This window comes from Hippoglossus hippoglossus, chromosome 22, assembly GCF_009819705.1.
Source record: "Hippoglossus hippoglossus isolate fHipHip1 chromosome 22, fHipHip1.pri, whole genome shotgun sequence".
NCBI classification, from domain to species: domain Eukaryota; kingdom Metazoa; phylum Chordata; class Actinopteri; order Pleuronectiformes; family Pleuronectidae; genus Hippoglossus; species Hippoglossus hippoglossus.
Window position 1 is genome coordinate 15,085,712 of NC_047172.1, and position 12,647 is coordinate 15,098,358.

The following is a 12,647-nucleotide window of genomic DNA, read 5'->3' on the forward strand; positions in this document are numbered from 1 at the left end:
AAGCTCACATTTCTTCTAGTTCTGCTGGTTTATCGTCGTCCATAAAACACTTTTCAGTCAATCAATTAATGTCCATCAGGAGGCTGGTTTAACAAGTGATTTACAGCCACGCACAAATCAATTATCTTGGTTCAGTTATTTGAATAAATGTCAATAGTGAAAATGATGTCTTGACCCTTTAGCTCCCCAGCTGTAAAAATGCTGAGTCCATCGTCTGTAATCTCATCTGTTTTCCCCGTGTAGTAACAGTGGAAGGCCATTAAAGATCGGAGCTCTGTCTCCCATCATTATCCCGTCTGTCTGTGGTGGGAAACCCGTCCCCTGTGGCTACATGACTGGACACAGTGTCTGATGGTAGAAACTGTGCCACCAGCAGCAAACAGCCTTGTGTTTCCAACTTGATCTCTGCCGCTACATTACTGAAATCACTGGTCAGAATTTTACCAGTTCACAAATATAGGGGATACATTTTTTATGGTTTGATATTTGTAATGATTTTATTCTTAAGAATTTTATTTATATTTATTTTCTTTCTTTATTTATATTATTTATGTATGTATATATATATATATATATATATATATATATATACATATATATAACAAATCAGAATTACTCTGATTCTGAAATAATTGAATGCTAAATAGATTTGTTATTGACACTGGTTATTATACAATTAGAGATTTTAATGTTGTTCAACTCAGCAGATAAAATGAAGGTGTAGATATCCACAATGGAATTATAACTGATGGAAATATGATACACATTCAGTCATAACTATTGTTAATGTGGTTATAATTGTATTATTAATTATAATAAGTATCCTAGATCTTCTAAGCAGACAGAGGGGTGGAGATTTGCACACAGACCAATGCAGCATGTTACTAAATCTGTTAAAGGTATTAAATAACAAAATATAAATAATCATAATTTTTATAAATTAATCTTTAATATATTTCGAAATGTATTTTAACCTCAACTACTCCATTAACACACTTTTTAACTTCAACTGTGGCAACAAAAAACTAGCAAAGGTCCCAAAGTCCTACAGTTGTGTGTGTAGCCTGATGCAGGGGAATTCTGCCTCTGAATGCACGTCTCCAAAAAATGTATCATCACTCCAAGACAATGTTTCAAACCAGAGCTTTTAGTTTTTTTATTCTTTACAGCTGCTGTGTTTTTGTGGGCTTCCTCCTTGCGGCCTTCGCTGTCTGGACCACATTTGGAAGAGAGCCGCCTCTAAATTGTAGACTTGCTCTTTTAAACACTGTTTTAATGGTTCCTTTTGAGTTGGGGGATTTCTGGTAACAGGAAATGTAGTTTGTCCAAACAAGATATTTTTGTTGTCATGTTTGTATGGTTGCTTATTTCAATTTTTTTATTTTGAAAACTGCTGGCTCTCACTGTCCTTCGGTTTAAAGAGCGTCCTGGAATCCAGACGGTGAGGCTGTACGTGGTTACTCTTCACTTTTAATGCTCGGGCCTCGTGTTTCCTGTCTGATTTATTAAGACATCCAATAAATAAAAGATGTAAAAGATGTCATAGAGCGAGTTTACCGAGCTGCAGGTGCAGCGGCTCCACATGCGAACATGTGAGAGCCAAGCTCAGATCTAAAAGCAGCGACGCAGTGAAGTGAGACAGCGGCCAGACCTGTTAATGCTCTTGTTGTGTTGCGGAACAATTTAGCTATGTAGTCATAAGCAAGTTAAGGTATTTATTGCCGCCATTAATGACTTACAGGTTGGAAGAATGTGCCAAAGTCCTTTCACCAGCCGTCTGTGTGTAGTAACCCGGTATTGCAGTTGAGAGGAAACGGGGAAGGTTCGGCTGGAACGTGCTCAGTCACGTCTGTTTCCTCTGAGCTCGAGTGTGTTGATTCATTTGGCACGTCGAAGAAAAACCCATCCACAAACAGCAAACACATCTGCTGCGCTCACATGTACACACAACAAAGGATACAATACTACACAACTTTATTGTCCACTGTGGATAAACTCTGGACTGACTGAAGTCTAACTAACTAAGTAAAATAATAAATAAATAAAACAACTTCTTGTTTGAAAAAACAATTGAAAGCGCACTCTGTTTCCACTTCAGTAGAACTAATATTTTCTTCTATTTCTTCACCAAATAAAATATGTTTTGGGAATAACATAGATGAATTTATATATTATTTAGCTATAATGATCATTTCTTGCATAAAAGACAACCCAGGCCTGTTTCACATGCTCTCGTCGTATTCTTCACCACATCTTGATGAAACTTGACATCACATTATTAATACATTTTCTCAGTTTTGAAATATATCCTTGAATGACCTTTACATTTTGCAATTTTTGGTTAATTTGCTCCCACAACTTTAAATCGTCCCTTCCCTTTTTTTTTTCTGTGCTTGTTAAGTCATTAATCATGTGGTTCCGCTCTCTGCTCTGTTCTCTCCTGCAGCCTGTGAGAAAGCTGTGCAGAAGGTGTGTGATAACTCATCAGAGGAAACCCTGCAGCCCTTCCAGCAGAAGATGGAGGGATTTATCTCTGCAGGTGAGAGAAGCCGAGATTCCTCCTTTTTTTCCATGGTCATTAGTGAAACATTAGTCCACATATGATGTACTGGCTATATCATTCTGCACTTTGCAGATTTAGTCCATGTTCTACAATCAGCAGTGTGTTTTACATAAAGATGCACAATTAAAATATGTATGATTTTATAATATATATTATATTAAATTCAATCAAGCTGCTGCAAATTGCTTACACTAATAAATATCTGCCCCTGTAATATGAAAAAAAACCTCCTGGATCCTTTATCCAGATCCACACCAAAATGTAATGAGGGTTAGGGTTAACGTTTGCAACGTCCTATCCTTCCACCAAGTTTCATGGCAATTCGTTCTGCAGTTTTTGCATAATCCTGCTGACAATCTAACAAACAAACAAATAAACCAAGGGACAGGGGGTGAAAACATAACCTCCTTGGTGGAGCCAGCACAGAGATTACAAAACAGTGTGTTAAGTTGCCCGCAAGAAGTTTTAACATCTGTAAAGTAGCTCATCTTCCACTGATTGTCACAAAATACTTTCTACTTCTCCCCCCAACTGAGACAATTCAACTTGTGTCAATCAAGATAAGGGATGAGTTGATTAATCTTCTCCCACTCCCTTTGAATCAAAGACAGTGACACGGGCTCAAGTCATATGATAGATGTGTGCCGTCAGTCTTTCTTTTAAGCTGCTCTGATTCATGTAAAGTTGTTAAGAGAATTCTCACTGACTTCAAAGATGAAACATTGAGTCGGACAGCCGAGGGGAACGTCATGAAACTGAGCTTACAGATCTAGAAAAGCTCTGTTTTCACCCAGACACTCTTTAAAAAGAGGAAGGTATAATTATGGTTTTTTGTGCCATGTCAGGCAGTCAGCTGGGTGGCACAGGATCTGTCTATCCGTCTCTTAGTGCATGTGTGTGTGTGTTTGTGTTCTTGCTGAGAGAGGGCGTCTCAGTGCGCTGTAAGACAGCATGAGGACAGCAGTCTACAGGCCCGTAGAAGGGATCACATTGCCTCTAACACGGCTCTCACGTACTCTCAGCTGCCATAAAGCTGGCAGGACATCTCTGGCTGCGGCCTTGTAAAGACTGCCCGGCCTCAGTGGACCAGGCCTGGGGACCACCGGGACTGGAGCACAGCTTCCCCCGACACACACTCACCGTTTGTCCCCTTTCTGACCCAGACACAAGCCATGTCCTGCTTTCTTCCTTTCTAATCTATACTGCAGTTGTAGTAGCTGGCATTTCACTCACAACATCATTTTAAAATATATCCTAATGTATTCCTTCTTACTGGAAAGAAACTGCATCTTCATGTGATGAGAATTCCAAGAAACACAATGGTAGATTCCTCCCTGAAGGTGACTGTGTACACATTTCCACGAGTTATAGCTCACTTATTATTCAAGTGATGAGCCGTGCTGTGCTTTAGACTCCCATACGCTTGTTTCACCTCAGTTTTTATTATACACAAACCCTCCTTTTTGTTCCAGCAGATGCCATTAAGACGTCCACTTTTGCCAATGTCACATCATTAGATCTAGTTTGTGAATAAATATACAGTAAAAATGTCACCAAAAAGAGGCGGAGGCGAACGAGCATGACCCGCAGGCACACGTCATGTTTTTTTCTCTATTCTGTATCCTCCAGCTGCCGTGCACACGTCTCCGATCCACACAAGTGGATCACTGTCTGTTTTAAATCGCAGCATCACCAGTGCACATGTTGAATGTAAACCAATGTGTTGCTGCATCTGGACGGGTGTTTGATGACCTGAGTTTGTCTCAGTTACTCGTCTATGGCCTGCGGTTGATTTGTCTCTGAAAATGTTGCTTTTGGACTGAGTCTCTGCAGCGTCGTCCCTATTGCTCCTGCTGTGTTTGGGTTTCACTGAAAATTCAACATTAAGAGAATATGACTGATCATATAATCTGCAGAGTGTGGACTAAAACACGTTGGTGTTTGTAAATTGAAATCTCTTAAATGTTAAAAGGTCAGTTGCCAAAAAAGAAAAACATTCTCCTCTAGCGATATATAAACATCCAAATAGTTTTGATCATATTTGTTCAGATTTTAATTGTTTGCGGCCTTAATAAAGTGGAAGCAAATGGACTTTTATTTGTTGTGCTCAAAGCAAGTAGAATTAAAAAAGAAATACCCCCCCAGAACGAAGACCCAAAAAAGTGCCAGTGGGACAAATTTTATTTTGTATTTAGCAATAAGGAAAAGTGAGGTCTTCTCATCATCCAGAGTTAGTTTTATAATGGCTCGTGAAAGATATTTGTGCTCAAACAATAAATGGGCTTTAACAAAAATGCAATTCATTCTACATCGTCTCAATCCGTCTTTAAATTCAGTATTGTTAAGTTTTAGACCGATCGATCGATCCAAAAAAATACAGTTTGAAGATCTTTGTCTCTGATGGGCGTTTCCACTATTTTGTGACATTTTATAAAAGTAATGAAAATAAAGTAAATTGTAGATTGTAGCGAGACAAAAAAACACATCCTGAAACAAATCTTTCTGTCTTTTTCTGGGGTGAAAAACTGATGTTTTTACACAGCGTGGGTTTTCAAGTCAAGTTCCCTTATCATGCAACAAGTAGCCTCCATTAAAGGGGCGGAGTGGTGAAAGGATACAGTATTTTATATATAAAACAGTCTGATGATGATAGGAGGAGGTTGTAGCACAGTTTTGTGGTACATAATTCCTGTGCTGTGGTCATTTACCCATGAAAAGGAAATGTGCCATGACATTGTTCAAGTTTCCTGCTTCTCTAAGCTTTTCTTCGAGCTTTCGTCAGTATTGCAGAATATCTGAACACTTTTTAATAGCACAAAATGGCATCGCTTCGCAACGGCAACATCTTGAACATAAACTCTCCAGTGGAGAGTTACTTGTAAACCTCTCTTTCATAAACAGGATTCCTCGAGCTGTTATCCGTGCGTAGGGAGGAGCGGCGTGTGTGTGATCATTGTTCGTGATGATTCCGTGACTTCAAAAGGCAAAAACACAGCAACAGTGCTCACATCAAAGCGCGGCCGTCGCTCTTAAAAGTCTGACTCATTGGTGAATGAGTGAATTTCTCACCCAGGTAAACGCTCGGCCACGGGTACATGTGTTTAACACATGATTTTAGATTTTTTAAATTAACTGTGGAGAAAAGAAAGGGATAAAGACCAAACCTTTCGGTGTGAGTGGTGTTTCCGAGCAGTGCTGACCCAGGCTGAGGGGAGGCCTGCAGGTGAACCCGAACGCCCCGCGCTCTGCCTCTTAAACTTGACTGTGTGATCTAACAGGGGACACTTAGGAAATCCAGTGAACCCTCCTCTTGTAAGGCCTCGTCAATGGCTTTGCTCCTCTTCCACACTGAGTCCTACGTACACTCTGGAATTTGCTCTTTGTCTCGCATTTGTTTCTGTCTCAGTGTCTTTTCAAATATTCGTATTCCACTCAGTTAACTCGCTGGCTCTTTGGAATGTGGCTTTCTATTTCCACTACTAATTTGCTTCTCTAATTCAGAACTATAAGGTCTCGTATAAAATGAGGAAGAAAAAAAAACTTTCCCTGATCTGTCTGCGGTAGTTCCAGCGTCTAATCAACCGCATTTTTGTTTCCCTTGTTAGTAGGAGCTCTTTGAAACCTCTGGGGAGACTCTGACGGGCATATTTTTCGCGTTGAATACAGGCCATGACTAATTGAAAACAAATTCCTGCTTTTAATCTCGGCTTGTGCAAGTCTCATTTCACTGGCTCTCCGAGGAAACTTATGCGTATCATCACATCCTTTTCTGTCGTCTGTGAGTCACATCCCAACAACAGAAATTCCACTTCTTCAGATGGTTGAATTGCATGGCATGTGTAAAGTTGGCAGACAGCAGCTGTCCGAAGGAGCCTGTTTTTGGTGAAGTCGTGGAGACGAGTCCTACATAGAGGTGCTACAGATAAATGAAAGGGATGCTCGATGGAAATCCTCAGCATCCCTCTGTAGATTACTCTCCATCTCTTTGTTATCTGGCTGCTAGGTAAAGCAGTGGTTTGTAAAAGTGTCTCAGAGTTTTAAAGCCCTAATTTATTGTCTCTCTCAGCATGCACGTCTCATAACTTTCTAGTTAGCGACTACTGGTCTCATGTTTACACAGAGGACGGAGGAAAAGAAACTTCACACATCCTCTCACTCTGGGCCACTCTCTCTCTCTCTCTCTCTCTCTCTCTCTCTCTCTCTCTCTCTCTCTCTCTCTCTCTCTCTCTCTCTCTCGGCTCCAGTGCCACCTCTGCACAGTCGCACCAGAGGGGTACCTCAGGCGCCAGCCTGACCCCCACTGAGTCTAACACCATTGGTCACGGCCCCTCTCCTCGTCCCCCCACCTCCCTCAATCCCAGACATGCCCCCCCACTTCATTAGGTTTACTTCATACATGTAAAAATACGCCCCCTTGCCCACATACATGTGAAAAAAAAGAAAGAAGTAAAAGTAAAAAGAGTGGTTGGTCGGAGGCTCAAGCTCACCTTCTCCCAGAAGACCCCCAAACCTGCCTTTGAACAATTTTTTGGAGACTTCCCGCTCTTAAATCTTCAAGTAGGAAAGGTCCCCCATCATTGTAAAAAGGATGAATCTGGAAAAATGCAATAAATCTGAGATCACAGGCTCTCTCTGGCCCTAGATAAATTCTTGCACCTCGGCCTGGCCCGCCGCACACATCTGCCTTGCATTTAGACACTTTTACATGGCAGGAGTCCACAGGAGCCTCCAGTTCCCAAGCCTCTCTGTTCAGAACATGCACATGTATGTCCACACACACACAAACACACACACACACACACACCGCCGCAAACAGACCACCGCTCCCCGCCCCGAGCCCAGGCGTCACAGCCTCACAGCCTCACGCTCTCATGCGTCAACGCACAGAAGCATGTCAAACTTTACAATGTGCTTAACTGTCACTTGGATAACACGCTCACTGTGTGGGTGACATCTCAACCCAGAGCCCTTCTTCTTCTTCCTCCTCTTCTTCCTCTTCTTCTTTCTCTTCTTCTTCTTCCTCTTCTTCTACCTCTTCTTCTGCATCTGCTTCACTTGACAACTCTAACAATGGCTAATAAACACAGTGCCCCCCTCTGGACTCCACTGGAGACCTGGGCTCAGTTATTTATAGCTGTCACCGGACACGACAGAAAGTTATCTATGTCACCAAGTACCCATAATCTGTGTTAATCTTACCATTTTTTATTCCTACAGCTCAAAAGGATCAATCCGCCGAAGAGGACCAGCTCAATTCTGCACAAAAAAGGTAGGAAACCAACTTTACCAAAGACAAGTACAGACTGATTCAAAAAAATGAATGAAATATCATGTTAGGGTGGGAAATATTTATATTTCCTGTGGATCATCCTTCAGCTGGAGACTGTGGGCAAGTGTTACAGATAACAAACATTACATAGCGTGTTTCACATAGATAACAAGGGCTGGTATCTGATAGCACTAATGCTCACTATTTGTATACAGTGATAAGTAGAAGCTGTTTAAGTCAGGGGCTTCTCTGTATCATGGTTTTACTGCTTTGGGATGAGATGAAGTGATTTTTTATAAATGCACAAGGAGGTACTTTAACGTTTTAGATGCATACAAGCTACCCTCACTACTTTTTGTAATTTGTCTGAAGACAAATAAACGAGACGCCCATCCTGAACAGAAACAGCAGTGGATGTCTGCTCATACTTAATGTGCAGCATACTGTATTTTAAGCCCGAACAGCCTGTGCTTCCTCCCCTGCAGTTCCAATCATTCTTATCTGCCATGTTTTGTGCAGAAGACTCCCGAGAGTTTTCTGAGAGGCATCTGATTTATAGGCGTAAGACACACTGGCAGCCGCTGAGCTCGCTGTCCAAAGCAAAATCATATCTGGAACATTTCATATTGGAAAAAGATGGTGGAGCAGACAAACAAGGGGAAATAGATTATTTTTGCCTTGTTTGGATAGAGAGCCGGATTGTTTGCTTTACGTCGTTACTCTGCCACTTCCAAAATAAATCACGAAAGCATATAAAGGAGAAAGTGAAAGACGCCGGTCGCGAGAAAATGGATACTATAAACAATTAGGATGTTGATTGCATTGGACAACACTATAACTCAGTGAAAGGCTCCAAACTGTTCTGGTTCATGTTGCTCTTTTTTTTTAAACCGAGAGGGTCACTGAGGGGCGACTGCACCTCTCGCTGTCTGTCCTCGTCCCTCACCCCCTCCCTCACGCTACATTGATATCTCTGTCCACTGGACTGGAGTGACGTTTTATGTGTGTGTCTGCATGCGCGTGCACACCCCTATGTGCCTGAGTGACACCACTGTAATGAAGGCGTTGAACTTGGTGGGGGGATATTGATCAAAAGGGCGCCGCAACTGACAGCACCTTTTGCCTTTTTAATGAAGTTTACCTTCAATTTCATCTGAGAAAGGGGCTGGCTGGCTGGCACTAGGTGGGAGGGGTGGTGGTAGTGGTGTGGGGGGGGGCTCTTTCTCAGGTTCCCACAGAGCCACCTCATAAAAGTGACACGCCGTTGATGAATATGGGCGTCAGTGGGCTCACCGGGCCCTGGGTGGGCTCTCACATCTGCACGGGATGAGGGATCCTCGCACAAACACACAACAGCAGCAGCAACATTATGGCTGCGTGTTAATAAAGGAAATAGACAGGGACACATCGTCAGTGCTACCTAATACCTCGGCCTCACGAGGAGTTGAGCTGCCTGTGAATCAAAGTTAAGCAGCAGTGAGAGGGGCAGAGTATGAATCAGCAGAAGTTATGGCTGGGTCTCAAACCTCTGTACTTTTATTTTTTCTCTGGCAAAAATGCGCCCATAGTATTTACAACCGTCAAACAGAGCTACAAATGTTGTGATGATTCATCTGCTCATTATTTTTCTAAGTTTATTGTTTTGTTCTGTAAAATGGGAGAAAATAGGGAAATATGTTCCGGGCTTTTTCCAGCCCCTTTTTTTTCGACCAATAATCTTCACATCAAAGATATTAAATGTGCAACCACATAAGAATTTAAATTGGAAAAATGAATTAAATTATTGATTTTTCAAAATAGCCTCCAATTAGTTATCCATCATTGATTGTGACAAATAGTGACAAATAGTTTCAGCTCTGTCATCAAACACCAAACTTGGAATTGAATCTCGGGTCAGATAAAGGGATTTTGGAGCCATATAAAAAAACTGATCTGACTCCATTTGTTGAGACTTATGTTTTCTATTAATTATAGTGGTGCCATTTTAAGATGTTTTTATTCGGGCATAGTTTTTGTATGTCTGCTTTTATTTTTGAGAATATTTAACCATTTTAAGTTACATTTTTGTAGACATGCACCTTTAGGCATTATCCGATGAATTTCATGAGATAAAATGTTTCACACATGTAAAGAAACAAATAAAAAAGACACTTTTGTTAATGTTCAATCACATTTTGCTCCAGATTGTTAATTGGGATGACTTGTAAAATAACAACATGGTGATCACTTTACAACTCAGTTAGGAATAATGTTAAACTATCGCCCAACCCACTCCGTATGAGGGGACATTTCCACTGAGCTCGACTGTAAAACACCAGTGTCATTCTGCTGAGAGAGACATCTCTATCAAGTTAATTTCTGGTTAATCACTATTTGTAGAAACATTATGTGGGCGGTTATGGCTCATGCATGACGGTGCCCAGGCCTTGTCCTCAACATGCAGTCTTAATTTGTCTGCTTCATGTTTGGGTTCCACTGAGGTTTTCTGGTTCTGTCCTCAGTTCCGTCTCATTAAGTTCTCCTCCACCACATCACGCTCAATTTCATTTGGCCAACTGCCTCCTGCACAGTCACCATGCAGTCATGGTTTCATACATGCTAGTTGGTATATTATTCTTCTCTGGCATTATATGACGACTCGTGCCTCTGTTGACTGGGCCAACAACACGCAGTTTACTCCTGTAATCTTTCTACTGGGGAAACAAAGGAATGCAGTGTTGCCTGTCCAAATATTTCCCTGATTTTCATGGCTGCTCATGGTTTTGTAATGCGTCTTTCTTTATAGCTGTCAGTGAGGAATGCTGGCTGTGGGTGCCGCAGTAAACCCTCTCACGGCAATGGCATCATAGCACAGATTACAGAAGTGTAGGAGCTTGGTGTGCACATGTGTGCATGAGCGTAATTGCTCCGCGCTTGCAGTCGAACTTAGTTCTGCTTGATTTTGTTTATGTTTTATGTTTTGTAGGCATGCGTGCGCAGGTTTGCATCTGTTTCGAGTGAAGCTTTGTGTATCTGCTTGTTGCATGTGCTGAGGAGGCTGAAAAGGCTTGTGGCTTGATTTGTGTATGCTCTGACATGATGACCCAGGGTCAGGAGACGAGCTGATGGAGAAGAGACCCTGTTCATCAAGTTGGACCAGGCCGGCTGCAACAAAGCTATGTGGGACAGCTCGTCTAAACATCCGATAGCCTCAGATTTTTTCAGTTACGTACAGGATGGTCAGCGTCATCTTTAGTTGAGCATCCCAGCAAAATGACGCATCACTGGGAAATGTGAAGCGCAGAAGCCATTCTTTCCCCCTCAGCTTTTAGAATGCCGTCTGGGCACCATATTGCTCCATTTCTCACGACTTGAACATGTCTTCGATTAGCGTCGCAAAATAGCCACCTAGCATCTGGAGGTCAGAGCCTATCTGGGTGTCAATGGGACAGGGATCATCCCTTGAATCATCGCCCCCTTTAATCAAGCCTCTGACAGGCACGGCCAGAAAATGTCTTTCATGTTTGGGTTAGGGAGGGAATCTGAAGCAGCAGGCTGCTTTTCATGCCCGGTGTGCGCTGCTGAGAGACTCGCAGAGAGTTCAGGTTTGGTTACAATTGAATCAGGCCTACAACAGCGCTGCAGTCTGGGCCCGTCAACAGAAAAAAAACAGAAAACATAGAAGCAGTTTATTCACACAGATGTGATTTGAGCTCAAATGGACATATACTAGATCATATTCTTATCTTTAATTGTCTGACAGTAAATATGTTGCTGGAGCTGTAGGTGTGAGTTTATAGTGTGTGGGTGTGTGTGTCAGTCAGTTGCTGTGTCTGAGGGAACAGCAGCCTGGTCTCTGCTGTCTCCGTCTCCTCTTGCAGTCTTCCCCTGCAGGCTGTGGAGGTCAATGTGATAATGGAGCCGCCGCTACTGGCTCTCCCCCGTGTCCCAGCAGGGTGGACGCTCTCCTTCCAGCTCTGTTTCTGGCCTCTGTCTGACTCTCCATCCTTAATTTTATCTGTGTGTGTGTGTGCTGTGTGTGTGCTGTGTGCTGTGTGTGCTGTGTCTCTGTTTTTGCCCTCTGTTTGTGTCTGTGTTTCTCATTTACAGCTTTTGCTTTCCAATCTAGAGAGTTTCATTAAAAACACACTGTTCATTTTATGTCTGATATTATTGACTCAAGTGTTTATATGTGATAAAGACGACATTATTTGTGAATCTGCTGGGTTTTTCTTCACAGTTTCGGGGAGATGGTGAGCTACTTTGGTGTTAGGGCAAAACCCGGGGACAAAGACGTGTCCCCGGATTACGTCTTTATGCTCTGGTACGAGTTTTGCAACGACTTCAAGAACACCTGGATACGACAAAGCAAGATCATCTCCAAGGAGAGGTGAGTGGGATTCTTGTGAGACTGATGTTTCTATGTCCAGTGAGGGTCATGAACACCTGTACTGGGATCAGTCATGTTCAATACATTAAATGGTAATTACTAAAAAAGTGGCATAAAAATATGAAGGTTTGTACCTTTATTGTACGTTCACGCGGTGTCAGAATAATCTGAAAAAATGAGTCTCCAACTGGGAATAATCACTGGAACGCCATCTCAAGTTGGGACAACTCGGAAAGTCTGCAAAAATGTTGGTACACGAGCTGCTGACATCATCATTTATAAACCAATTAACATAGTTTTTTTTAAATCAGCTTTAAATAGCAGCTTCTAATGTGAACTTGTCAAATGTTACACTTTTGTCACTTGCAAACTCCATCTCTCACAGGCACCTTGATTTTAGGATTAAAGTTGATTAAATTTATGCCTGTCATATCTGATCCTTTTTT

At 42.0% G+C, this 12,647-nt stretch overlaps 1 protein-coding gene across 3 annotated transcripts in view; it reads left to right on the forward strand.

The window, feature by feature from the left end:
- LOC117756576 (formin-like) overlaps positions 1–12,647 on the forward strand; it is a 56,055-nt gene that overhangs the window by 39,940 nt on the left and 3,468 nt on the right. For 2 of the 3 annotated variants that reach the window (XM_034577117.1, XM_034577116.1), the window contains 3 exons: positions 2,447–2,539; positions 7,781–7,832; positions 12,052–12,201. In XM_034577117.1, coding sequence (XP_034433008.1) covers positions 2,447–2,539; positions 7,781–7,832; positions 12,052–12,201 — 295 coding nt within the window. Of the gene's footprint in view, positions 1–2,446; positions 2,540–7,780; positions 7,833–12,049; positions 12,202–12,647 lie in introns of all 3 variants that reach the window. The other variant, XR_004612821.1, reaches the window with a different exon arrangement.